Source organism: Sebastes fasciatus, chromosome 15 (genome assembly GCF_043250625.1).
Source record: "Sebastes fasciatus isolate fSebFas1 chromosome 15, fSebFas1.pri, whole genome shotgun sequence".
Classification (NCBI taxonomy): Eukaryota; Metazoa; Chordata; class Actinopteri; order Perciformes; family Sebastidae; genus Sebastes; species Sebastes fasciatus.
Genome location: NC_133809.1, coordinates 8,981,420 through 9,009,087, shown reverse-complemented (window position 1 = coordinate 9,009,087; position 27,668 = coordinate 8,981,420). Strand labels below are relative to the sequence as shown.

Genomic DNA, 27,668 nt, shown 5'->3' with positions numbered 1-27,668 from the left:
AATTGCAATTTGCACACTTTGCTAATGCCTGTAGTATGTTATTGTTATTCTATGTTCATATTTTATATTTTCTAAGCTAGTTGTAGTAGTCTGGTATATTTATTGTGTATTCTAATATATTCTTTATATTGTGTATACTATAGATATTATCTCTAGTGTTGATATGTATATTTACTGAGGGATGAAAACACAAACAGGGATTTAAAAAAAAAAAAAAAAACTTGCTGTGCGTTGTGAGTACCCATAATACCAAACCATAGTATGTCAAATGCAGTATGCCATATATACCAGGATGTTCCACTGCATCCATTCACATTTTTCAGTATGCAAGCCAGCATGTTTTTCAGTCTATTCTGACCCACAATCCTCTGCACAGCGGATATAAGAGCAAGAGGGTCAAAGTTCAAGGCACAATGTTATGACTAGTAGGATGTCCCCATTGTATGTATACTTCATGCAACAGTACGTACTTTGTAAGGGCAGCTGCAGTATGTACTAAAAGTAAAAAAAAGAAAAAGGTTTATAAGGTGCACACTTGATTTGTGTACTAAGACTGCTAAAGCCTGATATTAGCTTCACCAGGGTAGTCTCACACAATTTTGCTCTACTGTAGTTTTTAAGCCACTTTTTATGCTACATAATGTCAGATTTGTAAAACCGTTTACATTTCAACATGAAAACAAGACATTTTTTCCCCTCCATTTATCATCTAAACGAGCAATTACACAAACTAATTAACTAACCCAGGTAAACGTGAACTAAAGTAGCTAACTAATAATGTTAAGTGAATGATGGGAAATAACGGTTGGATAAATCAGTGACATCACTTGTGGGAATACTAACGGTTACAGCGTTAAACTAGTAAATAAATTAGTAATTACACTTCTTGTCCTTAAAAATATTGCCGCTGCTGAACTTTCAGGGTTTTAGAAAAATAGTGCGCTGTCTCTTTAAGGTCCCTCCGCTAGTAAACTAGCAATTACAAGAGTAGCAAACTAATTAACTAACATTATTAGCTAACTAATAATGTTAAGTGAATCATGGGAAATAACGGTTGAAATAAATTAGTGACATCACTTGTGGGACTACAACAAACAAAGGCTGTGGCGGAGCTATATTTAGAAAATGTTAGCAGCTAACGGTTACAGCATTAAACTAGTAAATAAATTAGAAATTTGTCCTCAAAATTCTGCCACTGCTGAACTTCGGGAGCTTTATAAAAATAGTGCGCTGTCTCTTTAAGGTCCCTCAGCTAGTAAACTAGCAATTACATGAGTAGCAAACTAATTAACTAACCCAGGTAACGTGAACTAAAGTAGCTAACTAATGTTAAGTGAATCATGGGAAATAACGGTTGAATAAATCAGTGACGTCACGTGTGGGACTACAAAAAAGCTAACTCAGTTACAGCAGTAAATAAATTAGTAATTAGTTACACTTTTTGTCCTCAAAATACTGCTGCTGAACTTTAGGGTTTAGAAAATTAGTGAAATGTCTCTTTAAGGTCCCTCAGTTACAATTACACGAGTAGCAAACTAATTAACTAACCCAGGTAACGTGAACTAAAGTAACTAACTAATGTTAAGTGAATGATGGGAACTAACGGTTGAATAAATCAGTGACGTCACGTGTGGGACTACAACAGACAAAGCTCCGTGGCGGAGCTAACTAAGCTATATTTTGAAAATGCTAACAGATAACGGTCAGTTTCAGCATTAAACCAGTAAATAAATTAGTAATTAGTTACACTTCTTGTCCTCAGATACTTCGGGGTTTAGAAAAATAGTGCGCTGTCTCTTTAAGGTCTCTCAGCTCAGTCTGTTTCGTATTGATCAATCCACCATTTTCCAACACAGAGCGGCGGCAGTGCTGCTAACACACACACACACACACACACACACACACACACACGGAGAGAGAGACAGAAAGCTCCGGCAGCAGCAGCGGCAGAGAGAAGAGAGAGCCACCCCTCTTCTACCTGGAGAGGAAGCCAGGGGACCGGTCATGGCAGCCAACATGTACCGGGTTGGAGGTAAGCTAAAGGAGGGGAAACCTCTCAGAAACCTTCCTGTAATAATGCTTTTATATGGCGGACTCGCCACGAACCACCGCGGTTCTCTTATGGTGGTCCGTCTCTTTTTTCCTTCCCTTCTTTTTATTTCCCTCTAAAGCCAAAGAGAGCCTTGTGTGCTTCACATGATGATGATGATGATGGTGGTGGTGAAGAAGAGGAGGATGGTGATGGTGATGAAGAGTAGAGTGCTGGATTCTCCTTCTTGCTTGTTTTCTTTTGTGTTGTAACTTGACGATGATCCTCAACTTCTCGCATAATGCTGATGCACCTAAAGTAATGCATTGTGTTTTCTATATATTTAAGGTATAACATGGCGAACAAAAGTTTTTGTGCGTGCCATTCAACTACTACTCTTTCACAATAATAACTAACATTAACTAGTAATCCACCAAACCTGCAAGTAAGATTTTGCAGGAGAAGCAGCAAGTTAGATGCTTTTAAAGAGAAAGTGCAAAAGAAAAGATAAAGTTAAAGCTTAGATAGGAATCTCATTGCATGCTTAAAAATGCATTTTCACATCTTTAACTAAGGGTTATTTCTTCTGATTTTTGTACAGGCATCTCCAGTTAATACCTAATATACCTAACATTAACTAGTAATCCAATAAACCTGCAAGTAAGATTTTTGCAGGGAAGCAGCAAGTTATATGCTTTTATAGAGAAAGGATAAAGTTAAAGCTGAGATAGGAATAATAATCTCATTGCATGCTTAAAGATGCATTTTCACATCTTTAACTAAGGGTTATTTCTTCCGATTTTTGTACAGGCATCTCCAGTTAATACCTAATATACCTAACATTAACTAGTAATCCATTAAACCTGCAAGTAAGATTTGCAGGGAAATAGCAAGTTAGATGCTTTGATAGAGAAAGTGCAAAGAAAGGATAAAGTTAAAGCTGAGATAAGAATAATAATCTCATTGCATGCTTAAAGATGCATTTTCACATCTTTAACTAAGGGTTATTTCTTCCGATTTTTGTACAGGCATCTCCAGTTAATACCTAATATACCTAACATTAACTAGTAATCCATTAAACCTGCAAGTAAGATTTGCAGGGAAATAGCAAGTTAGATGCTTTGATAGAGAAAGTGCAAAGAAAGGATAAAGTTAAAGCTGAGATAAGAATAATAATCTCATTGCATGCTTAAAGATGCATTTTCACATCTTTAACTAAGGGTTATTTCTTCTGATTTTTGTACAGGCATCTCCAGTTAATACCTAATATACCTAACATTAACTAGTAATCCAATAAACCTGCAAGTAAGATTTTTGCAGGGAAGCAGCAAGTTAGATGCTTTTATAGAGAAAGGATAAAGTTAAAGCTGAGATAGGAATAATAATCTCATTGCATGCTTAAAGATGCATTTTCACATCTTTAACTAAGGGTTATTTCTTCTGATTTTTGTACAGGCATCTCCAGTTAATACCTAATACTACTCTTTCACAATAATAACTAACATTACTACTCGTAATCCACTAAACCTGCAGAAACCACTAACTAGTAATCCACTAACCTGCAAGTAAGATTTTGCAGGAGAAGCAGCAAGTTAGATGCTTTTATAGAGAAAGTGCAAAAGAAAGGATAAAATTAAAGCTTAGATAGGAATCTCATTGCATGCTAAAAGATGCATTTTCACATCTTTAACTAAGGGTTATTTCTTCAGATTTTTGTACAGGCATCTCCAGTTAATACCTAATATACCTAACATTACCTAGTAATCCACTAAACCTGCAAGTAAGATTTGCAGGGAAATAGCAAGTTAGATGCTTTGATAGAGAGAGTGCAAAGAAAGGATAAAGTTAAAGCTGAGATAGGAATAATAATCTCATTGCATGCTTTAAAGATGCATTTTCACATCTTTTAACTAAGGCTCATTTCTTCTGATTTTTGTACAGGCATCTCCAGTTAATACCTAATACTACTCTTTCACAATAATAACTCACATTAACTAGTAATCCACTAAACCTGCAGAAACCACTAACTAATAATCCACTAACCTGCAAGTAAGATTTGCAGGGGAAGCAGAAAGTTAGATGATTTTATAGAGAAAGTGCAAAGAAAGGATAAAGTTAAAGCTTAGATAGGAAACTCATTGCATGCTTTAAAGATGCATTTTCACATCTTTAATTTAGTGTTATTTCTTCTGATTTTTGTACAGGCATCTCCAGTTCATACCTAATCAAGATTCCTGTTTCCCCTCCCATTCATTTTCTGCTTATGATGCTCTGATTCATATCCTGTAGGTACTGTGTAAAAATAGACACACGAAAGTAACTGCAGCTATACCATAGTTTAATAAATAAGGATGTGATTGTGATTAGGGGAGGCTGGTATATTGGCAAGAATCTGGCAATATGATACCGTATCATGATACCGGGGTTACGTCAGTATATTACGATACACTAGAAGTAAGGCGATATATTGCGGGTTGTTTTTTTTTGAAGAGGAGGATGGTGATGAAGAGTTGTGGTTCGCTTCACTGCTGGATTCTCCTTTGCTTGTTTTCTTTTGTGTTGTAACTTAACTATGATCCCCAACTTTGCATAATGCTGATGCACCTAGAGTCATTGTGTTTTCTATATATTTAAGGTAACATGGCGAACAAAAGTTTTTGCGTGCCATTCAACTACTACTCTTTCACAATAATAACTAACATTGCTACTAATAATCCACTAAACCTGCAAGTAAGATTTTTCAGGGAAGCAGCAAGCTAGATGCTTTTATAGAGAAAGTGCAAAGAAAGGATAAAGTTAAAGCTGAGATAGGAATAATAATCTCAATGCATACTTAAAGATACATTTTCACATCTTTAACTAAGGGTCATTTCTTCTGATTTTTGTACAGGCATTTCCAGTTAATACCTAATCCAGGTTCCTGTTTTTTCCTCCCACTCATTTTCTGCTTTTCTGTAGGTGCTGTGTAAAAATAGGCACATGAAAGTTACTGCAGCTATACCATAGTTTAATAAATAAGGCAGTGATTGTTTTTGTGGGGAGGCTGGATAGTAGGGCTGTGTATTGGCAAGAATCTGGTGATATGATACCGTATGATGATACCGGGGTTTACGTCAGTATATTACGATACACTACAAGTAAGGCGATATATTGCGTTTTTTTGTTTTTGTTTTTGAAGAGGAGGATGGTGATGAAGAGTAGTGGTTCGCTTCACTGCTGGATTCTCCTTTTGCTTGTTTTCTTTTGTGTTGTAGCTTGACAATGATCCCCAACTTCGCATAATGCTGATGCACCTAGAGTCATTGTGTTTTCTATATATTTAAGGTAACATGGCGAACAATAGTTTTTGCGTGCCATTCAACTAATGCCTGGCTACTCTTTCACAATAATAACTAAAATTAACTAGTAATCCACTAACCTGCAGAAACCAAGAGAGAAGATTTGCAGGGGAAGCAACATGTTAGATTTTTTTATAGAGAAAGTGCAAAGAAAGGATAAAAACAAAGTTAAAGCTGAAAGCATGCACGTACATACATTTAACTAAGGAGGTGGTTGTATTCAGTTTCATAGTCCCACACTTCCCTGTGATGCTGCCAAAATCCTGTGTATCCCATAATATCACATCATCAGTCACTGTGCTGCCCTCGTTGCACACTGAGTACATAATGTTGTGCAACTATTCGCTTCACAGTTATAAAATATGTGTGGATATGAGCTCTAGAACACTGCTTTTAATGTATAAATCTGCACTGTAGTATGCAAAAATAATTTCCCAGCTTGATTCTTATTATACCACACCGTTGCATGTCAACAAAAGTAAATGATTAGACAGGAAAATGCACAAAATTAACAACAGAATTTGTTTGACCTTATCACGGAGCAAATTTAAAGACGCTACTAAATTAAAGAGTAAGCGTACCAGTGTCACATGAATGTCCCACATTAGACAGCCTAAAAGCAAATAGGCCTACTATGAAACACAAGATGCCATGACATAAAGACAGCTTACATGAATTTAGTACCAACTTTAAACATGTAAACAAAAGTGTGCCACCCTAACAATTAGGCTAGATACCCTACATTATCTGTAAAGTAATCTTTAGCATTTATTTATATAGTTACTGTCGCAGTGGTTAGGGATAAACGCAGTGGATAGGAATAATAATGTCATTGCATGCTTTAAAGATGCATTTTCACATCTTTTAACCAGGGTTATTTCTTCTGATTTTTGTACAGGCATCTCCAGTTAATACCTAATCAAGATTCCTGTTTTCCCACCCACTCATTTTCTACTTATATTCTGCTCTGATTCATATCATGTAGGTACTGTGTAAAAATAGGCACATGAAAGTTACTGCAGTTATACCATAGTGTAAATAAGGCAGTGATTGTGATTAGGGGAGGCTGGATATTAGGGCTGTGTATTGGCAAGAATCTGGCGATATGATACCGTATCATGATGCCGGGGTTTACGTCAGTATATTACGATATACTATAAGTAAGGCGATATATTGTGATTTTTAAAAAAAATCTAATTTTAGGGAAACTGTGGTAGTATAAAGAACACACCACAATTATGTATAAAATCTGAGTAAAAGAAAGTTTATTTTTTTGTGCCATCATAACAGTGGGATCTGCATTTGCATTTATCACAATCCATATAAAATCCCACATCATAGCACTACTTTGAGAGGGCACATCTCTTTGCAAATGAAATAAAGTATTTACTGAGTTCATCTTTGCATGTAATCTATTAATTAAAAATCAAGTGTTTTTGAGAATCCATACAGTATCACAAAACTTAATATTTGATTTTTTTCGATATTTTCTTACACCCCTACTGGATATAAGAAAGGATGGAACGGCATAAAAGAAAAGATAAGACAACAATCAGATGCTTTACACATTGACAATATTAAGTGTAGCAGAATTTTGACTCAACATAAAAAAAATTTAGGCTGATGCTAAAATGTTCTGTCATAAAGTGTCAGAACAACCACATAAAAGTGGGCCATGACAGGCACACAGTATATATACTGTAGTAGATGGCACGTGTAACTATTCAGAGGATAGTTCACACCCCCGTTGAGATGTGATCAGTCTGTACATCCATCAAGCAGATATTTTCATTCATGTTTTTGATTGCAGTCCGATGTCATCCTTGTTATAGTAGTTCTGTAGCCAAATTGTATACTTCTTTTTTTAACTGTATGCAAACAGATGTATGTCAAAAGGAGATGGTATATTTACATGCGATCGCTGACAATTGTCTAGCGAAACAGGAATGCTGTGACTCTCCTTGGCACGGTACCCACATCAAAAATAGCCTGTAGTGAACGTCACACAGCCCTCGTCGTATTTAGCCAAATGAAACAAGGCCTACCTGAGTGAGAACAGGATTATGTCCACAGAGAGCAATGCAGAAAGTTAACACTTCATCAGCCAAATGTTGCTGAGTTTAATACGTCTCTTCACGCTGAGATGCTGAACTTGTATGTCTTATCTGTAGAAAACTCATTTGCTTGCAAAGCAGTAAAAAATTGTGATTTACACTATTTCCCTGTCTGTCTGTCTAGTTTGTAGCTGTAAGGTGGTGTATTTTGGCCCCGTACTGCAGTAAACTATTCACATTAATACCTTAACAACTGTTGACCTATATCCAAGTTGTCCCCAGTCTGTCCAAAATCCACAACTGTAAACTCACAACTTTGTGGCCTCCTAGAGGATCATAATGTCCCTCAGGCACAGCAGCCAGGTTTTAGACCTGGTCACAGCACAATAACTCCTGCATCTGTTTAGTTTACACACTAAGGCAGCCTCCTCTTAGTCGATTAGTTGACTAATTAGACGTTTTGGTCTTATTCGACCAAGATTTCTTTAGTTGATTAGTCGTTTTTAATGATTTTTTCATGCTGAATGACTTATTTCCAAGAAACTTATGAGCACATCTCTGGTAAACACAAGATTTAAAGTGGTGCTTTTGTGTGATTCTTTGTGCAGAAACCTTCAGATCTGTCGATTAAATCATCTAATCGATTATTTTTTATAAAAAGCATATGATCCTTGGGAGTCACAAGTCACGAGTGTCTGCACGACCAAAGTGACGTGACGCCATCAGACGCAGCCCTTCGTGGGGGTTCCTTGCGTCATGTTTTTGTCTGTCTGCGCACATCCAAATTCTTCTAACTACGCGGACGTCGATGGGCGGCGAAAATAGAGAACTTTGAGGAGCATGGAGTATAAAAGATCCAAACGTTTCCTCGTCACGATTCCACGTCCGTTCATGTCAGTGCGACCGTGTGGAAAGCATAACCGAGGCTTTAGTCGAAAAAGGATTTTTTTTGGTGCAGGACAGCCCTAGTACACACATAATATTCATTTTCTAACTCAGCGCTGTAATGCACATTTTTATGGGCACCTTGCTGCTGGAATGAGCTGCAACACAGCTTGAAGTTAGAGACACTCATTCCTCTGAGATACTTTAAAGCTTTACTAGCTGCTTATATTTCTAATAACATTGGGGTTTTAATTAGTGTGGGTGTATGTGTGTGTGTGGTGGTTGTTTTGAGTGAATGTATTTTCTGTGTATATGTAATTTGTTTTTAGGTTTCTCTGGCAAAAGAGATCTTGTTCTCAATTAGATTTCCTGAGCTTAACTAGCTGATACCATAAAGTTGTTCTTTTCAATCATAACCTACGAGTGATAGTTCGCCCTTGGTAGTCATCAAAATATTACAAATAGGCCTAATTGTGTGATAACCCAAACTAATCTTAAACCACAAAGCATAAAAATCATATTACTGAATAAAACATACTATTAAATTGTTTTTCTACAGTCACAATCATAATATAGATAAAAAACGAGCACAATTTAGACACAAAATATGCTTAATATTTGACTGAAGTTTCTCCCGAGTGTAATTCAACCCAACGTCAGAACAAAGCAGAACCCTTGGAAAGATGGCCGCCACTTTGTAAGACAATGCAGGATCATCTTGGAAAAGCAATGACTTCCCTTGTGATTGAACCGCAAACAAAAGCTGGCTCCGTAGGCCCTGATGTCTTTGTTTTTATCGTGCAGGCCACACGCCGCTCTTCCTGTGCCTGCAGAGCTCCTTCCTAGTGCTTCCCCTCCCCATACACAGGAAAGTTTTGGTGACTAAGTATAGGTTATATCATAAGTCTTATCATCTTAATGTTGGGAAGGGAAGAGAGGCTAGCCCAGAGCTTTTGTGCACTGGCCACAGGAGTTTTAAAAGTCTGAACCTCCAAAAAAGAGTCACCAAGACTGGCTGCAAACTTGTTGTTCACACAAAAATGACTCTCATGAGACAACGAGAAAAGACTGTTCAAGTCTGTGTTAAAACAGTAGTAAGGTAACAGGTTTTGCTTGCTGTAATCATTCCTTCTGTTCATACTGGCCATTAAAAGATCCTTTTCTAATGCACTTCCAATGTAAGTGATGGAGGACAAAACCCACAGTCCTCTTTCTGTGCAAAAATGTATTCCTAAGATTATCTGAAGCTAATATAAGGGTTTAGCAGTCCATCTTTCGTCATGATGATCACAATGTAAACAGTGGAAATATTTGACTGGCCAACGCGGCGCCTCGCTGGATGACAAAACGCTGCATTGTGGCAAAATTTGAACCAGGTTCAACTTCTTTTGCCAGATGACTAGGGCCGTCCTCGACCACAGAAATTCTCTACTAACACTCGATTTTGTCGACTAATCGATTAGTTGATTTAATCGATAGATCTGTAAAACTGAGTTTCTCCACAAAGACAAAACACCACTTTAAATCTTGTGTTTACCAGAGATGTGCTTTTCACGCAGAGCTAATGTAGGTCTGAATGTGGCCTTAGTTGGACAAATCAAATGGGCATCTTCCACAGTTACAGACATTTTAGTACAAACCCACCTCAGTGTTTCCTCAAACAGTGTTTCTGTGCTGAGCTGCAGTGGAGGGATGATAACACAAAGAGGGAGTTTTGTACTAAAAGGACTTGCTGTGCATTCCAGTACCCAAACTACCATACTATTTAGTATGCCAGAAAAAGATTTAGTATGGCCCAATACATAGTATGTCATGGTGCCTTCCAATGAAACTTGTGAGCTTGTGTTTACAACATGGGAAGTTGTGTACACAATATGCTCGGTGTTCAAGTGGTTAAGTCTTGAAGAACAGCGCTGCTAAGCAACGGCAATATTAACGTTACTGTCGATGTCTAGAAGCCACAGAGGCTAACAATTTAGCAAGCTAGCAAGTAGGTAACATAATGTAGTAAATGGAAAGACATAATGAAAAAGATGAGGCCATTGGGAGATATTTTAAAATTACGAAGAAAAACAAATTACTAAAATTACAATATATTCACTTATTTTGCAGCAAAAAATTAACTTCCATGTCCGCCGCCATTTCTGACAACGTCAACAAACCCATCACAACACGTGAACTCAGAGCTTTCAGAAACTTTCCACTTATGAGGTTATGAATACCACATTAGAGGGATGTTCATATGGACTCTTCTCGTGAACACGGTAAACATGACCCCATTTGAAGGCACCATCAAATGCAGTATGCCAAAAATACCAGGATATATTACTACATTCGGTGGCAGTTTGCAGTATGCAAGCCAGCATGCTTTTCTGGCTATTCTGACCCACAATCCTCTGCAAGGCGGATATATGAGCAAAAGGGTCAAGGTGCAATGTTATGACGAAGTAGTATGTCACAATTGTATGCATACTGCATGCAACAGTACATATTTTGTAAGGGCAGCTGCAGTATGTACAAAAAGTAAAAATATGATAATGTGATTTGGAACGCAGCCTAACTTTAGAAGGTGCACACTTGATTTGTGTACTAATACTGCTAAAGCTTGATCTTAGCTTCAGATCTCGTGTATTTTTGCACAGGACGAGGACTGTAGATTAAGAGGGGATCTCTTGATGGCCAGTATGAACGGAAGAAATGTTTACAGCAAGCAAAACCTGTTTCAATCTTCATATGGGCACCTGACTATTGTTTTAAGACAGACTTGAAAATTTGTGAAGCTCTCCTTTAAATAAATACTTATACCGAGGCTGTTGGAGTGTGACAACTCTTGTACAGAATGTGCTAAATGTGTTGTAGTGTTTACTAACTTTAAAAAGTGACAAACTTTGTTGTCAGTGCCCACATTTCTTTTGGCAGTTGGCTGGTGAGGATTTTCTCCATGCTGCCAGATATGATTCAGACCTCGCTTTAAAGGTGTCGTAATGTTTACTAATATACAAACTGACTAATTTACAAACTTTGACAGTGCCCACACTTTGTTTGGCTGGTGGCTGGTGTTAATTTCCCACGCTGGCAGTTGCCTCTCTCGCAGGTCTGGTGGGTGTACTCGCAGAAAGTTTAGAGACTCGCTCGCCGCCATCCTGCTAAATTCAGGATCATCAGTTAGACAGATGCAAGTGTCCCCATCATGGCATTTCTTTAGAGGCCAAACTGCACATACATCCATCACAATAAACAGTACTTGCTGCAAGCTATCTGGCGGCTTTGCGGCACCTCAGCTATTTGGATTTCAAGATCTGGTCGTCAAAGCTGCCCCAAAATAGTTGTTTGAGAAAGAAGTTTTTGTGTAAAACCGACACATTTGCTGATTAATCACATGTGAATCAGAACAAGCTGCGCTGGTGGTTACGGTGCAAGACAGATGCATGATGGGAGTGAAGTTGCCGCCACTGTTTATATATCCAAAGATCCCTCTGTGCTTAAACATTACTAAACAGATTAACTCTGACATTTATGAAAAAGGCATGTTTTATGTTTTACATGAAATGGTGTTCAGTGTGGATTATCTCTAGAGCTACAACAATTAATCGATTAGTTGTCAACTATTAATCGCCAGCTATTTTCATAATTGATTAATCTGTTTGAGTCATTTTTTAAGGGAGAAAAGTCAAAATTCTCGTCTTAAATGTGAATATTTTCTGGTTTCTTTACTCCTCTTTGACAGTAAACTGAATGTTTTTGAGTTGTGGACAAAACAAGACATGTGAGGACGTCATTTTGGGCTTTGGTAAACACTGATTGACATCTTTTATCATTTTCTGACATTTTATAGACCAAACAACTAATCGAGAAAATAATTGTTAGTTAACTTGCAACCCTAATTATCCCCAAGGTCAGTAGAAAGTGGTAGAGCATTAAGTAAAAGACATTTATCTATTATCTGAATGTAGATGTTCACTTTCTTCAGCCAGGAGTGACCAGTGGGACTAGGTTAGATAGATGTGTTAGTTATAGTGATATCAAAATGTGAAAACAAGGTGTGAGATCGATTGAAAAACTACTCGCCATTACCAGAAACCTCCCTCCATACTATGACAGTCTGAGCCATAATCTCTTCCACGGTTGCTGCTCACGACAGCAGACACTCCTCTCAGTGGGAGTGTGTGTGAGTAAGCATTGGGTGGGGCGTGGGGGTATGTGCTCATGGACAAGAGTGGGCGGATGTTCACGTTCTCCGCTTCCTGCTTCTCCATCTTCCCTTCCTCGCTCTAGCCCGGCCCTTTTCATTACTGTAGGATACTGTACTGTATATAGACATCACTACTGTATTTTCACTGAAGGTTCAATACTTTTTTTTAATCCCAAATGCATTGTGTCCATGCATCAAGTTTTATCACATTTGGTTTAGGGCCGCAACTAACAATTATTTGTTGATTGTCAATTAATCTGTTGATTATTTTTTTCAATTAATCGATAAGTTGTTTGGTCCATAAAATGTCAGAAAATGGTGAAAAATGTCAATCAGTGTTTCCCAAAGGCCAAGATGACGTCCTTAAATGTCTTGTTTTGTCCACAACTCAAAAGATATTCAGTTTACTGTCATAAAGGAGTAAAGAAACCAGAAAATATTCACATTTGAGAAGCTGGAATCAGAGAATTTTGACTCTTTTCTTTTTCTTAAAATACTTTTTTTTTTTTTTTTTTTTACAAGTGTAACCAAAATAAGGTATCCCAAAAAGGTTTTGTATTAGTAATAAAACTCCGCTATTCTATTTGCACCTGTATGGAACAATGTCAGACCACACACACGTTTCTAGTACTCTTACAGAGTTGGTCCGACACTGCTACGATTCCTCCAGTTTGTGTTTATGCCTGCTAGGACTGGTGTACCCATAAGGCTTTGCTGTTGGCATGCAAGGGCAGGAAATATTGCCTAAATGTAGTGCCGAGGCAGGAACTGTCTTGATTCTCTATCTGGTGATCACCAAATGTTGGCAGATAGTGTGATTGATGCTGCAACAGAGCTTCTTCCGTAGGATATATACGATATAGCACCATAACTCAAACTTTTTGGCTCGTACTCCTTTAAAACCAAGCAATGCCTAAATTACTCGCAACCCGCCGTCACAGATTACATATCTCTACAGTTAAAACAAAGAGTGATGTTCCCTTCTCAAATAGTTTTAATTTAACCGTTTCCCTGAAGTCCTGAAGAGATAAAACTCTGCAGTATTTCTCCATCAAGCTGATAAAATTAATTTGTGTTGCAGAAATGTTTCATTAATTATTTTGCGAACCCCCAGTTTTTTTTGGCGACCCGTAGGGGGTGCCTGACCATTGCACTAAGGTGTGGTTTTTGATACATGAAAATATCAGATATGACAACCTCTCTAACTTATTAAACAACCATCTAACAGTCTTTACAAACTTTAAATTTATGATTAGAAAACTTGCAAGTGTTGGCATAGACGGGACAGCGTGATACTTCTTGCACACGGAGATGTTTTTACAGCCTTCATTGTCTGTCATGGCATGCACAGGTGGCATACTTGAATTATGCCGGTCTGGTTTTGGAAAGCACCCTCTATAACGTTAATAATTCTCAGATATGACTCAGATTGTCCCAAATTAACAAATCAAGACAATCTGACTGCTATAGAAACGGGATCAGTTTTACCAACAAGCTGTAAGTGAGTAGTTTAAATAGTAATCCATAAGTAGTGTGCAGGTGTGCACCATGCCAAAGTCTTTTTATGGTCGTATATTTTTACAGTTAGTCCCCCACCTCAATGTCAATTAATATACCTTTTTTTAATTCTCTCATTTCAGATGTTTGCTCCTAATTTACCTGTGTTACTAACTCATTCACTCACTTAACATGTCTGCTAGGCGCCGTACTTCTCTCTACTCTCTGACTCCATCAGTTATCTCATGTTCTCTCATCATCGCGTTTTATCGGACTGTCTGTCTCTCTCTGGCCTGGTTTGAATCAGCCCAGCAGACTCTCTCTTTTGGGGCTCAGTAACATGCCTTGATTGGCTCGCACAAAATTCGACTGCACTGTGACATCACAGGCGCCGGAGCTTGCGGATTGGCTGACGCTGGGAGCGGGGGATGGAGAGTGGGGAGAGGGGGGGGATGGGGGTGGGGGGTTATACGCGGATTGAGGCGGCAGGAGGGCTGATGGGAAAATGGAGAGACTGAGTGACGCTGCTCAGTGCCTACAGGCCTCTCTCTCTCTCTCTTTCTCTCTCTCCCTCTCTGTTGCTCTCATTTTGAGTTCCTCTCCAGCTCGCTCTCCACCAGGCTTCAGCTCCTCACATGGTGGAAACTCCAACACTGAAACAGCCCACTCTTGACTGTCACTTAACCGTTTTCTCCCCATATTTGTTTTTTCTTGCCGTAGGCGGCGAGGAGGGGACACGGGTTGAACTTAAAAGTGATTCCATTTTTGGTAACTGAAGTTCCTGAGCCAGGAAAAAGGAAGACGGGCGAGCTATCCCACCTTCACAGTGACGCTAAATGCACTGGGAGACATTGCTCCCATCACAAAAAGAAACTTACTGTGTGGCAGCGAATCACACCCAACGCCACACCAAAACTGACATGTGGTTCTGCTTCAGTTTGAAATGGTCATGACGCATTTTGGCTCTCGATTAATTGGTCCCTCAGAGCTGGCCAACGTTTAAGACCACACAAAAAAAAAAACGTCAACATTTTCTTTCTGGGGTTTGTCATGAGACCCATCCCTGTTTTTCAAACGTGAAACTACTTTTTGATCAGGATTCTTTTGAACAGTGACAGTTTTAATTTACCTTTTATGTGACCAGGAAATGTTTTCGTATATTCACATAAGAGCCTTAACCATTAGGCGATTAGTCATTCAGTCAACTAGTGTAAGGATAGAAAATAGGCCTGACCCGAATGCTTCGAAGCTTCGACCATTGCCATGGTAATCGACCTCCAAATCACTATTTAAATGCTTTGTTTTTTTTGTTTTGTTTTTATATAAGAATGTAATGATGAAGTATAAATCCCCAAATAGCCCATGAAATAAGGAATAATCCCACATCATTATTCATTCTTCATATTCAACATGAATTGTTATTAGTTATTCTCAGATGGATATCACAGTTTCTTGTGTGTGGCGTTGCGTGTGTGTATAGTAGTGTGGCAGCGGCGCTGTCCCGGGCGCCGCACCACATCGCGAAGCTTCAAATACCTTCGGATATTTCTCACCGAAGCTTTGAAGCCCAAAAAAAAAAATTTATTCGGGACAGCACTGATAGAGAATTAACAAATTTGATATGTAATTGATCATCTAGTAATTTATCAAGCAAAAATGCTAAACTTACAGCTTCTAAAATATGATGATTTGTTGCTTTATTCTGTTTCATATCTATGTAAATATTATTAAAAATACTAAACAATCATGGTTCGACATTTACCATGGCCCAACAAAAAGTTCTTCTGTGACCACCACATATCCCCTATAGGTGGGCCCCTGTGGCCATCGAGTTTTATCAGGTCTCTCTTGAGAATGAGACAGTGTGTCTCAGTGAGTTTGAGGTGTCCTTGTCCTAACCATAGACTGTATACTGAATGTGAAGTAAGAGTCTAGGACAAAATCATTTTGATTGCATCGTTCTCTGTTGGAGTGTCCTAACTGGCCACAAGTGATGCAGCGCTGCCCAGCGCGACTGACCTTTTGTCGGACATCGGTATCTTTAGCGTTGCGATCAGAAGATCGGCATTAATGCTTTCTACTCGCCGTTTGTTGTTAGCCGCCGGTGGGCTTGGTGGCCAGGGGGGGTCAGTGCTTTAAAATATTAGTGTCTATGACTCAAAATTGAAGAAATCACCTCAAACTCTGATTTCACATATTACACAGATTAGTTGATAATGGAAGTGATCGTTCGCTGGACCCCTAATTAACATACACGTGAGAATTACAGCATCCCGTTCAGTGTGTTACCCAGTGGGATTTAAGTTCAAGGCTTATTGATTTTTATCTACCATGTTTTTTCTTGAACATGGTGTAAAATGCACCTTGAAAATTGTAATTTTCAAAGGTGATGTACTCGAGGCCAAGGTGACGTCTACAAATTGCAATTTTTTGCAACACAAACAGTCTAAAATCCAAAGATGCTCAGTTTCCGTGGATTAAAGATGAGGAAAAGCAGCAAATCCTCACATTTGAGAAGCTAGAAGCATCCTGTGCTTGGCATTTGTGCTTGAAAATATACTATTGGTTATCAACAGTTCATTTTCTAGTGATAGACTAATCGATTAATCAACAAATTGTTTTAGCTCTAATCGAGTCGGTTGCTTCAGTGCACCTCGGCTGTGCTTCCTCACTAATGGGAGTCTCGCTCATTTTTTCCCAATCCACCGTTTCACAGCCAGTCTGATGATCACAAGCCAGTTTCTCCGACCTCTGACCTTCAGGCCCGCTGCCTCTCCCATGTGTGTTTAGAAAACGAGAAAGCCCGATATCTTGTCTTCATTTTCTGTCTCGGCGCCGCTCAATTTCAAGTTGGCCTGTTTGATATTCAGCAGCAGGACGAAGATGTCACAGTGGCAGTGGAGTCTAGTAACAAGCTGTTTCAGGGTGAAGAGTAGACAAGCGTGATGTGACGATCTCTCCTCGTCTCGTAGCGATGTTGAGTACTGAGTATGTGGTTGCCAGTAGAAGCTTTTATTGAAATTACACTCTATGTGCTTTCTGAACTACTGCTGCTGCTGCTGCTTTGGTTAACCCACGAGAGGAAGTGTTATGTTCTTACAGCTTTACACAAATGATCATATTAGGAATTTTTTAATTGAATTTACTTCATATTGTCTGTACCCTACCTACTGGTAGCTTTAAGCTACTTTAATTAGAGATAAATTACATTTACGATTCCTTCCAAAGACGGGGTGTGAATCGGCTCTGTTCAGTTGTGTAAGTGTGGGTGGAGAGAGGAATACCAATAGGGAGAGTGGAGCAAAAGGTTTCCCAGTCAAAGGTGTTCCCCTTACTCAGAATCAGTGGCTGCTTTGAATTGTCAGTTTCAGATAAATGTGGGTGTAAATCTGCCTCTTCTGCCTCTGAGATGTTAGATTTCTCATTTTTTGACAGAGATCAGCAGACATGATGTTTAGTATTTATAGTTCAGATGTGAAAATATTTCTTGAGTCTATAAATTGTCAGGAAATAACAAGAAAAATGCCCATCACAGTTTCCCAGAGCCCAAGGGGGATGTCTTCAAATTGCTTGTTTTATCTGACAAACAGACAATTTTGCAATTGAGTCAAGACCAAGTAGGGATGCAAAGGGTCGGTAATTTTACAAAACAATTCTGGAAATTTTCCAAGGGAAGTTAAGCTCAGGAATTCTGGAAATGTTGCACAATTTCAACATAAAAATCGTACAATTTCTTTAAAAAAGTGAACTTATTTGGAGGGGAAATGGACATTAAAAAGCAATACTAGGTTTTATGGCATGTTTTGGTTGAATGTATGCCCATTTAATTGAATTGTATCCATGCACTGCATTCAGCAGCACTCGTCCATCACAGCAAAGTACACAATTTATAACAAACACCTTCTGCTGCTAGTTAGCTGTTACCATGTGGGATGAGCTTGATTGAGCATGCTAATTGAGTTGTTTTAATTAATCTGTTTCCTTTCATTCATTATTGTAAAACATTACTTTTATAAATTAGTTGTTCACGTTAAACCTTTGAGTTTGCACACAGCCCACATTGTTGGCCTTTCCTCATTAATTAACTTGCTAGCTGACTAACTGACCACATGGCACATTTAATCACAGATGGATTTGACAAATTGATGGATTTTTTGTGTTCGAAGAATGTTCTGTTCATGAACAAAGGGCTTAGTCTTCAGAGGGTTAATCGATTGACTAACTGATACTGATATATTTTCATTTCTATTAGAAGGGTTAATTATGCTTGCTTATTATGATATGGTAAAAGTTCTGTTTCTATCTGCATATGACCTGATAAATAGTTCAGCCTGAGCAAATAGCCGTTGTATTTTCATGTTATTCTGGTTATTTCCCGTTGATTCATATTAATTCTCATGGAAAGTTTCCACCTTGAATTTTGCCAAGTCCAAACTGGGATGAGACAGAGACTAAAAAAAACAAAGTATGGTATTCTTTATACTGCTGTCTTACTGTTGTTCATACTTAGTCAACTGTATATAAAATATCACGGCATTCCTCTGGAATTTTGAAAATTTGGAAATATGTTAGGAACAGGAAATAATATGAATTTGATTTTTATGTTTCATTATTTGTTAAAATTGTGATTACAACTCTGAAAAAAAAGACTTTAATGCACAATGTCATAAGCCAAAAATATATCTTACATTTGTGCATAATAGGTGTGAAACAAAAAGATGGACTTTGTATAATAGAGGAGACCGGTGAGGTAATAACTAGAGCTGAAACAACTAGTCGATCAATCTGTTAGTCTAGCAACAGAATATTAATAATCAAATCATTGTTTCTATCTTTTTCAAAGATGATGCTCACAATTCTCTCTGTCTAGTTTCTCCAAAGTGAGGATTTGTTGTTTTTCTCTTTTTATACCATTGTAAACTGAATATGTTTGGGTTTTGGACTGTTGGACACACAGAACAAGATGTCACCTTTGGCTCTGGCAAAGTATAATGGCCATTTTTTAATATTTTTTTTAATATTTTCTGACAAAACAATTAGCCGATTTAAACAAGAAACCCTACTCAAGATTGATACCAGTAGATACCAGTTATACAGCCAAAGATATTCACTTCACAGTAATAGAAATTAAGAAAATCAATAATTTTTACATTTGAGAAGCTGGAAACAGAAAATATTTGTTTGTTTTTTTACTTCACAACTATCAAGATAATTGTTTATTAATTATATGTCCGTTCTCTGAATTCTATTCCACCATGTTACAATGACTATATTCTGCCAGAAAGACAAAAAGTGGTCCACAATACAAGATACATTAGTTACTTTAACAATGTTGAGATGTTTGTAGGTGCATTTTTCCTTTAACTCTGGCTATGTTATAGTAAAGCAAAAGAGATCCGGATGTCAGTGCAAATCCTGGGTGTGTGAGCGTGATGAGTGCATGCCTAAACCAGTTAGTGTTGGACGCAGGAGGTGCAGGAAATAAGAGCAGGAGTCCGCTGTGTATCGCGGTTATGCTGGTGGAATTTTCGGGCGATCTCTGGCCTAGTCGGTCAAGAAGACGGAGGCCCGCGGGGAGCGTGGGGGGATGGGCGGGTGAGGTTCAGGGTGAAGGGAGGATAGCTCCAGCTCCAGGCAGCCAACCAAGTGTGGGGTATAATCTGACAGCACTCAGCCAAGACACATGCAGGGCTAAGACCAGGCACCCTACCAAGACTGGGGCCTGTGGGGACATCCTGGTGAGAGCTAAGCCTCCAATGGGCCTGGAGCAGTGCCAGGAGCCACACACACACACACACACACGCACTTGAATGCATAGTAAAGTCACACATGCGTAGTAAAGCTTGTGCAGTCTCTCATACACACCCACACAAATGCAGACACACCGTGCATGCAAACACAACAACACACAGTAATAAGACAAAGAAAGCATGAGGAAATACAAGGCTGCAGTCTGAATGGAAAGCATAGGAGAGCCAGATTTATTGTGTGTTTTTTGTGCGTCAACGTCTCATACAGTCAGACCTCCCAACTACAACCGGATCTCCTGTGCATGAAATTAACCAAATATCGAGTTAAACCAACATTTGGTGGACGTCTGTGTCGCACTTTCCTGTTGACTAATTAAGCTGTCGTAGTTTGGTCCAACTGGAAATCACCCTGAACGTTTGGATGACCTCGAAATGCTGACTGACATTTCTCTTTGCTCTTTTTCCCCCCCTCTCCCTCTCTTGCTGTTCCTCCGCAGATTATGTTTATTTTGAGAACTCGTCCAGTAACCCACTGCTGATCAGGAGGATAGAAGAGTTGAACAAGGTGAGTGCGTTTGAATGCAAGACACAGATCTGACAGTTGTACATCATATTTCATGCCTTTGTCTTAACCCTACAAAACCCATCCTTCCATCTGATTTGTTAGAGATTGAACAGATCAGATCAGTTTTATTAGTTACCATATGTTCTTGACTGCATCCCTGAAGTATAAAATAGTCTAAATTTGTCTTGTAGTGTAAAACAAATCTTTACTTTTCTGTAGAATGCCCTTTTGGGTTCTCATTAAGCTGAATTTTGGATCTTTTGTGATAATTAGAAGCTACTTTATACTATTCAACCTGGACTATTCAATAAAAAGGTTGCTTTTTATTGGGGGGTAAGAAAAAATACCAATGCTGTCTAATACTCTTTGTCTTTTCCACTTGTTTTATCCATGTTATGTTGCTCAGGATCAGTACATTTAGTCAGTTTACAAGGTATTTAAATGAAACACTAGTGTTAAAAATAATTCTGGTTTGTGACCGTTCAAAAGATAAAAAATTTAGTCCAGTATAGATCTGAAAGGATTAGCCCATTAATCAATTTGATAAGCGATTATTCCGTAATAACTATTTTTTTTCATGCAAAAATACCAAACATTACTTTTTTTCAGCTTCAGAAATGTGAGGATTTGCAGATTTTCTTTGTTGTATATGACAGGTCAGGTTTTAGACTGTTGGTCTGAGGAAAAGAACAATTTGAGGATGTCCCCGTGGTCTTTACAAAATTGTATGGGTAATTTTTTTCTGACTTTTCATAGACTAGGGCTGTCCTCAACCAAAGAAATTCTTAGTCGATTAATCGATTAGTTGATTTAATCGACAGATCTGTAAAACTGAGTTTCTCCACAAAGAATCACAACAAAAGCACCACTTTAACTCTTGTGTTCACCAGAGATGTGCTCATAAGTTTCTTGGAAATAAGTCATTCAGCATGAAAAAAAAAGCATAAAGAATGACTAATAAACTAAAGAAATCTTAGTCGACTAAGACCGGAACGACTTGATTGATTAATTGATTATTGAAGAAGTGATCAGCTCATTAATCGATAATGAAAATCATCGTTAGTCGCAGCTTTACAGATTCTTAACTTATAGGAAAATGGAAAATTTGGCTCTCGTATGAAAATTGGATATTTTGTGGGACACTGGCATGATTACTCGCAACATCAAGATCATTTTTTACTTAAGAAACAATTATTTAAAGGGGCTCTATATGATATCCAGAGCATTAATATGGCATCAAACAACTATTTGCTATGTAAAGATATAGAGGAGTAATGTCCACCTGAGCAGAGAATGAAGTCTCTCTCCCTCTGTGTGTTTTGTAATCAGAGCTTCTCTGCGCTTTGTTGACATATCCGGGCTGGCCACCCGTGCTTTTAGTGAATGTGAGCGTGCCCCACTGGCTAGCTCATGACTTGCCGTCGCCATGTTGAGAGCCGTTGAGAAGCAATAGAAATGCTCCCAATCCCGTATTTAGCTCTTTGTACTGCTTTCTTAGTATCTTAAAACCAACATTTTGTGAGATAATCATCGTCTATAACCATCCAGTTGATATGCTTATAACATAATGAGAATAATAGTTATAATTGCAATACACCATTATACATATAGAAAATGAGTGGGCATGCACTGGCGACAGTAAAAGCAGTATTGAAATGTCACACGTATGATGATAATGTCGCTCTGGATGCTGTCTGGTAAATCCCAGCCTGCCATCTTGTACATTGTTGAGTCAAAGAAGCAGAAAAGAGGCCTGTCTCTGTGGACTAGTTACAGGTGCCCGCTGTCTGTCCCCTGTCCCAGGCCTGCGCTGGATAATATGGAGGCTGTTTAAAGTGATTGACACAGAGCTCAGAGTGAGCGCTCTATTCTGCCCGTCACTGTCAGTCTCTGCTCCTCAGGGAGCTCTGGCTTTCTCTTCCATAAGGTTTGAGATGCACGTTTAGGAAGTATAGAACAGTGTAGGGAAAGTCTTGACAGCTGCCAGCTGCTCAAAACTATGGAACAAAATTAAGAATTTGGCTGAACTGACTGAACCTAAAAGCCTTTTTTACATAATGCCAACAGTCTTTTAAATGTACATCAGCGACATGCAGATCAATGTCTTTTACTTAATGCAACACATTTTGAAGCCAGGGTTGCAACTAACTCTTCTTTCATCGTTGATTACACTGCAGAATATTTCCCTCATTACTCTTTTGGTCCATAAAGTGGAAGAAAATAGTGAAAAATGTGCAAGATAACGGTGTCAGATTACTTGTTTTGTCTTTGTCAAGACTAAAGATTTCAACTTTATTATTATATAGGAAAAAGAAAAGCTGAAAATCCTCACAGTGGAGAAGGTGGAATGAGAGAATATTTGGCATTTTTGTTTAAAAGAACTGATCGAAACGATTAATTGATTATCAAAATTATTCTTCTGCCAACTGGCAAATCATTTAATCATGCAAAAAGTGTCACATTAGTTCAAATCAGCCAGGGAATTAGTGGAAGAAAATTCATTAACCTTGCTGCTTGACTGCCACATGCTTAAACTACACCTTGATGCATCCTGTGATCACACCAGATATACCTTTTACCTTTTTCTTTGTTTCTTACTTCATCTTCCTGCCTGCATCTCTCTTATCTTCTGCTGTTATGTTCTGCTTTTATACTGGGTCAGGTTTACAGTTTTAACTTGCATGCACATATAGATATTTATGAATTTATAAAGGAAATGCTAAAGGGTATCACACTCTTAATTCTGCTTTACTTCGTCAGACTGCTTTGTGATGTTACTGAACTGTCAAAGAATCACCAAAAAGACATTCACTTACTTAAAATGTTATCAAATCAGCCTTTTCAAGAAATATTCTTATTCAACACTTATTTATACCAATCTGGCATTTATATTTAACACACGTAATAGAACCCACTTCTCAGCATTTTGTATTTACTTATAAACATTTTGTATAGTATTTACTTATTTGCACTGTGGTTATATGTTATACATTGCACGCCTTAATGCAAATATTTGTACATAGTTCATATTTCTTATATTCTCATTTTTAATTTTATTTCTTACTTATGTTTCTTTACATATATTGTGTTTATACTGTAGCATTATGTACAATATTCTAGCATTATATACATAATTTACATGTTACTTACTCCTTTTATCTCTACTTTCTTACATTTATGATTATATAAGAGCAAATTGAACCCCCCCGGGATCAATAAAGTATTTCTGATTTTGATTGTAGGTATTATAAAAATGTAAATCTTTTTAAATCACTAAAGTTCTCCGTTTTACTGCTCGGCTGCCACATGTTTAAATTGTACCTTGATGCATCCTTATGATCATAGATGTGCTTTTTCTTCTCTTTCATACTCATATCATACTGCTGATATCTACATGTTCCAATATTTACCCATTTGTTAAATTCACATTTCTTTCCACTTTGCTGCTGAGTAGTTGCATAACCAAACAGTGATTGGTTTAATTAAAGCGGCATAGTCATAGTTGATTACATTTGGAAGAGCCAGTCCCCCATGTAGTTTGGTAAATTTAATCAGCTCTAATTTTATACGTTGTTTTCTTTCTCCCCAAATAAATGTATTAAAATGTTTTTTTGGAATATGAATTGGCAAGTTTTGAAATAATAAAAAAAAAACTTTAAAAGTTTGTTTTGATAATCAATTCTCCATGTTATTGTTAATAGGATCAGTCTTGTTCAATTTGGCTCTCCAAAGCCCCAAAATGATTTTTATATAGCTTATTTAGGTCTTCCTTGACAGATGGTCACCCGTAAATATTTCAGTTTATTTTGGACCCATGTCATAGTGCTCACTATAAATCTGTTCACCTTAGTCAGTTCTTTTGTTTTTATCCTCAGTTATGTTCTGCCTTACTTTGCCTGTAGTACAAGTACAGTTTACAGTTTTAACTTTCATCCACAAAGAGAATATTATTTAATTTTACATTAACAGATTAAAGGGACTGTTTGTAAGAATCAGAAATGGCTTGTTAACAGCGACACCTGTGGCTGTTAAGTCAACGAAAGTCAGCGTCCTGTTGGTTGCGCTCGCGCTTGTGCTCGCTCTAAATAGATGAACGAGCATCGTTCATAACATTGAGGTGACACATGTCAGCTAAAACCACAATATCACTCTATATTTCACCTGCTTGGCAGTAATGTTAGCTGACCAGATGAAGGTCTCTCCATGAATCAATGCTGATCCTAGTGTTGGCTTCTCCTGCTTCAGCCTCCCGACCGCGGTCGGAGGGAACAGGGGAGACACCGGAGTTTTGGTCGGAGATTATAATGTTTCTCGCTGCGGAGCCCCGTCACTTCACAAGACACAGAAAACCTCTGTTGGTCTGGAGGAGCTGCAGTATTTATTTCTGCACAAACGTCCACTTTACTAATATCTAGTATTCACTAGATATTCTCAGAGCTAAACTAACTCTTCTGCAGTGTGTAGTGTGCGCGCTTTCACGTGAGAGTGGAGCGAAAGAGCGAGAACGAGCGCGCTGTGTGTGAGTGAAGGCAAGCAGGCGGGCAGAGGAGCAGAGTACAGCAGAGACTCCGGCCCTGGAGACCAAAGCTACGGTCTCCCCCGCGTCCTCCGACCGCGGCCAACACGGTTTTGCAAGACGGGCTTCACTAGATATAACTTTGCGGTTTTGGTGCTTCGGTGTAGTTTGTGTTGGAGTCTGAGTCTGAACAGCGTAGCCACAAGCGAGCGCGCATGGGACACCGGCCCGGATTGATTTATACGTATATAAATGCAGTAGCATCATACTAATCTACCCAGAAGTATACAGAGTATCTAAAATTGGCTCCGCATTGATGACCTACAACATTAAAATACTCTTACATGAATTTGTTGGTGATAAAATCTGAATAATTTAATATACTGTGATCGTATAGCACCTTGAAAGGAGCCATTCTGCCCAATGAGTACTTTTACTTTTTATACTTTAAGTACATTTAGCTAATAATACTTCTGTACTTAGGTAACAGTTTGAATGCAGGACTTTTACTTGTAATGGATTTTTTTTTAGACTATGATATTTGTATTTTTATTTAAGTAAAGGATCTGAGTACTTCCTCCACCACTGCATGTTGGCTGTTTTTGCTTATTCTCCATCTTTCCATTTATCTTCCTCTTGCATTACACTTCACTAGTGGGATTCATGAGAGAGATCCTAATCCAATAATGCTCGGCCTATAATAAGATAACACTTTAAAGAATCACAGTTTATCAATATTACATTTTTACTCTATTATTCATTTTATTTTAAGTGTATGGAGCAAAAAAAAAAGAAGCTACAAATCAATGTCTAAGTGAACCTCAGTGCTTTAACATTTGATAAAACATCGTCCTGCAGCTCCTAATTATAAACAAATGTCCTATCGACATACCAATGTAGTATTACTAGGAAGAGAGGAATCTCAGTGCTGCACAGACGACCCCCAACATGCCACACTGTCCTGATAACTGCAACACTTATTGTGATTTTCGGAGAATCGCTGTAGTCTCACACTGTGTTTTCAGCCATAGTTAAGAACTCGCCTCATCTATGGGCTTTTTCATCTGTGTGTGTGTGTGTATGTGGGTGCTCTGTGTGCAGCACCACTTGTTGCCGTGGTAACGCCGATTGTCTCTGGTTTGCAGACAGCCAATGGGAACGTGGAGGCCAAAGTGGTGTGTTTTTACCGGCGCAGGGACATCTCCAGCACACTCATCGCCCTGGCAGACAAACATGCAAGTGAGTGACCGACCGTGTAACCCAGCCGGCAGAAACATAAAAAAAACACGCCAACCAGGATTTAAAACTGCTCTTTTTGGGCAACCTTCTTCAGTTATTTTCCACTGCAAAGTTCTAGTGCCTTCAGTCAGATTGAACACGATTTCCCTGAACTGGAAACCTCTTATTTGTTATTTGGTTGGACTGTGAGGCTTGTTTGCACACCAGGGGTGATACAAAATTGAATAGAGTTTTTGTGCACTGTTACTGAGCTGAGAGAAACAGTCCAGACTGCAGCAGCCCCTCCTCTGAAGGGGCCTGATTGCAGACGGCGTTCGATCTGTTGGGTGTATCAATATGAAGACACCTGTGTGTGTGTTTGTGTATGTGTGTGTGTGTACATATGCTCTTAAGCGTGGGTGTGTAGCGCGTGCTTGAATGTGTTGCTATTCTCCAGAGATTGGAGCATATACTGCAGTATCTGGAACAGCTGGCAGACTTGGACCGGGCTCTACCTCAAGCAGGCTTTTAATGTTATGGCTACCAGGATGTTTTTCAGAGAGAGAGAGAGAGACATTAAAACAACGATTGAATGATGGGGAAAGGAAGAAAGGGGGAAATACAGCAGCACCGTCTCCTCAAAATTATGTTCCCATACAACAAAACTGCTTTGTGAATTAAGTTAGAACATATTTTGTTTTGGATGATGTTTGTTTTTGACGTATCACAAATACGTTTGTAATGATGGTAGGCCTGGGCGATATGGCCAAAATCTTCTATGCCGATATACTGTAGGTCACTTCATATCTTGATAATGATATATATCACGATATAGCATGTTTTCTGGTAATTCAATAAATAAATAGTCTATATAAAATAACCACATGGTAAAGCCTATTTTTGTATACGCCTGTCTGAATACTTGACTACTAGTATTTTCTCATTTTAAGAACTTAAGAGCATAAAATGAGCAAAACAGTTTTAAGTGAAATTATAGAGAAATAATAAATAAAATATAGGTCTAGCCGATATCGCGATACAAAATAAATATAAAAAAATATATATGATAGGAGATTCATGATCATATTGCCCAGTCATAAATGATGGTCCGCGAAAGTCGGGGTGATGGATGGGTCAAACAAAAACAGGACTTTCACCCTGGCCGCTGTTTGTGTCCCCGTGTGAAACTAAAAGCTGACGTTCACTTATTTTAATTTACGTCCGTAACTTAATAATATAACAAACATAGTCATTTTAAGCCAAATCATGTTTTTTAATAAACCTAACCAAGTAGTTTTGTAGCATTTTTGCTTTGTTTTCTTTATATTTCGTAGTCATCTTAAGCCAAACCCCGATGTTTTTTCTAAACCTGACCAAGTAGTTTTGTTGCCTAAACCTAATGAAGTAGTTTTATTTCTTTGTTTTGTTTTCTTTAAATTTCGTGTTTAAAACCGTTCAAAACTGTGACCATAATCTGTGACAAAATACGTCTCCCTCTAAACGTAATTGAGAATGCAGTTTAGTATTACAGGAACATAATTTTGTAGGAGACAGGGTCGAATACAGAAGCCCAGAAGGAGTGAGATGATCAGTTAAAGATGGTTAGTGGTAAAAGAGAGCATGG

The 27,668-nt window shown here is 38.3% G+C and overlaps 1 protein-coding gene across 3 annotated transcripts in view; it reads left to right on the top strand.

Moving 5' to 3' along the window:
• The first annotated feature begins 1,860 nt into the window (after positions 1 to 1,860).
• Positions 1,861 to 27,668, top strand: part of mta1 (metastasis associated 1) — a 59,000-nt gene continuing 33,192 nt past the window's right edge. For all 3 annotated transcript variants that reach the window (XM_074661071.1, XM_074661070.1, XM_074661069.1), the window contains exons 1-3: positions 1,861 to 2,032; positions 20,243 to 20,310; positions 25,972 to 26,065. In XM_074661071.1, the coding sequence (XP_074517172.1) occupies positions 2,005 to 2,032; positions 20,243 to 20,310; positions 25,972 to 26,065 (190 nt within the window). In that variant the 5' untranslated portion in view covers positions 1,861 to 2,004. The remainder of the gene's footprint in view (positions 2,033 to 20,242; positions 20,311 to 25,971; positions 26,066 to 27,668) is intronic.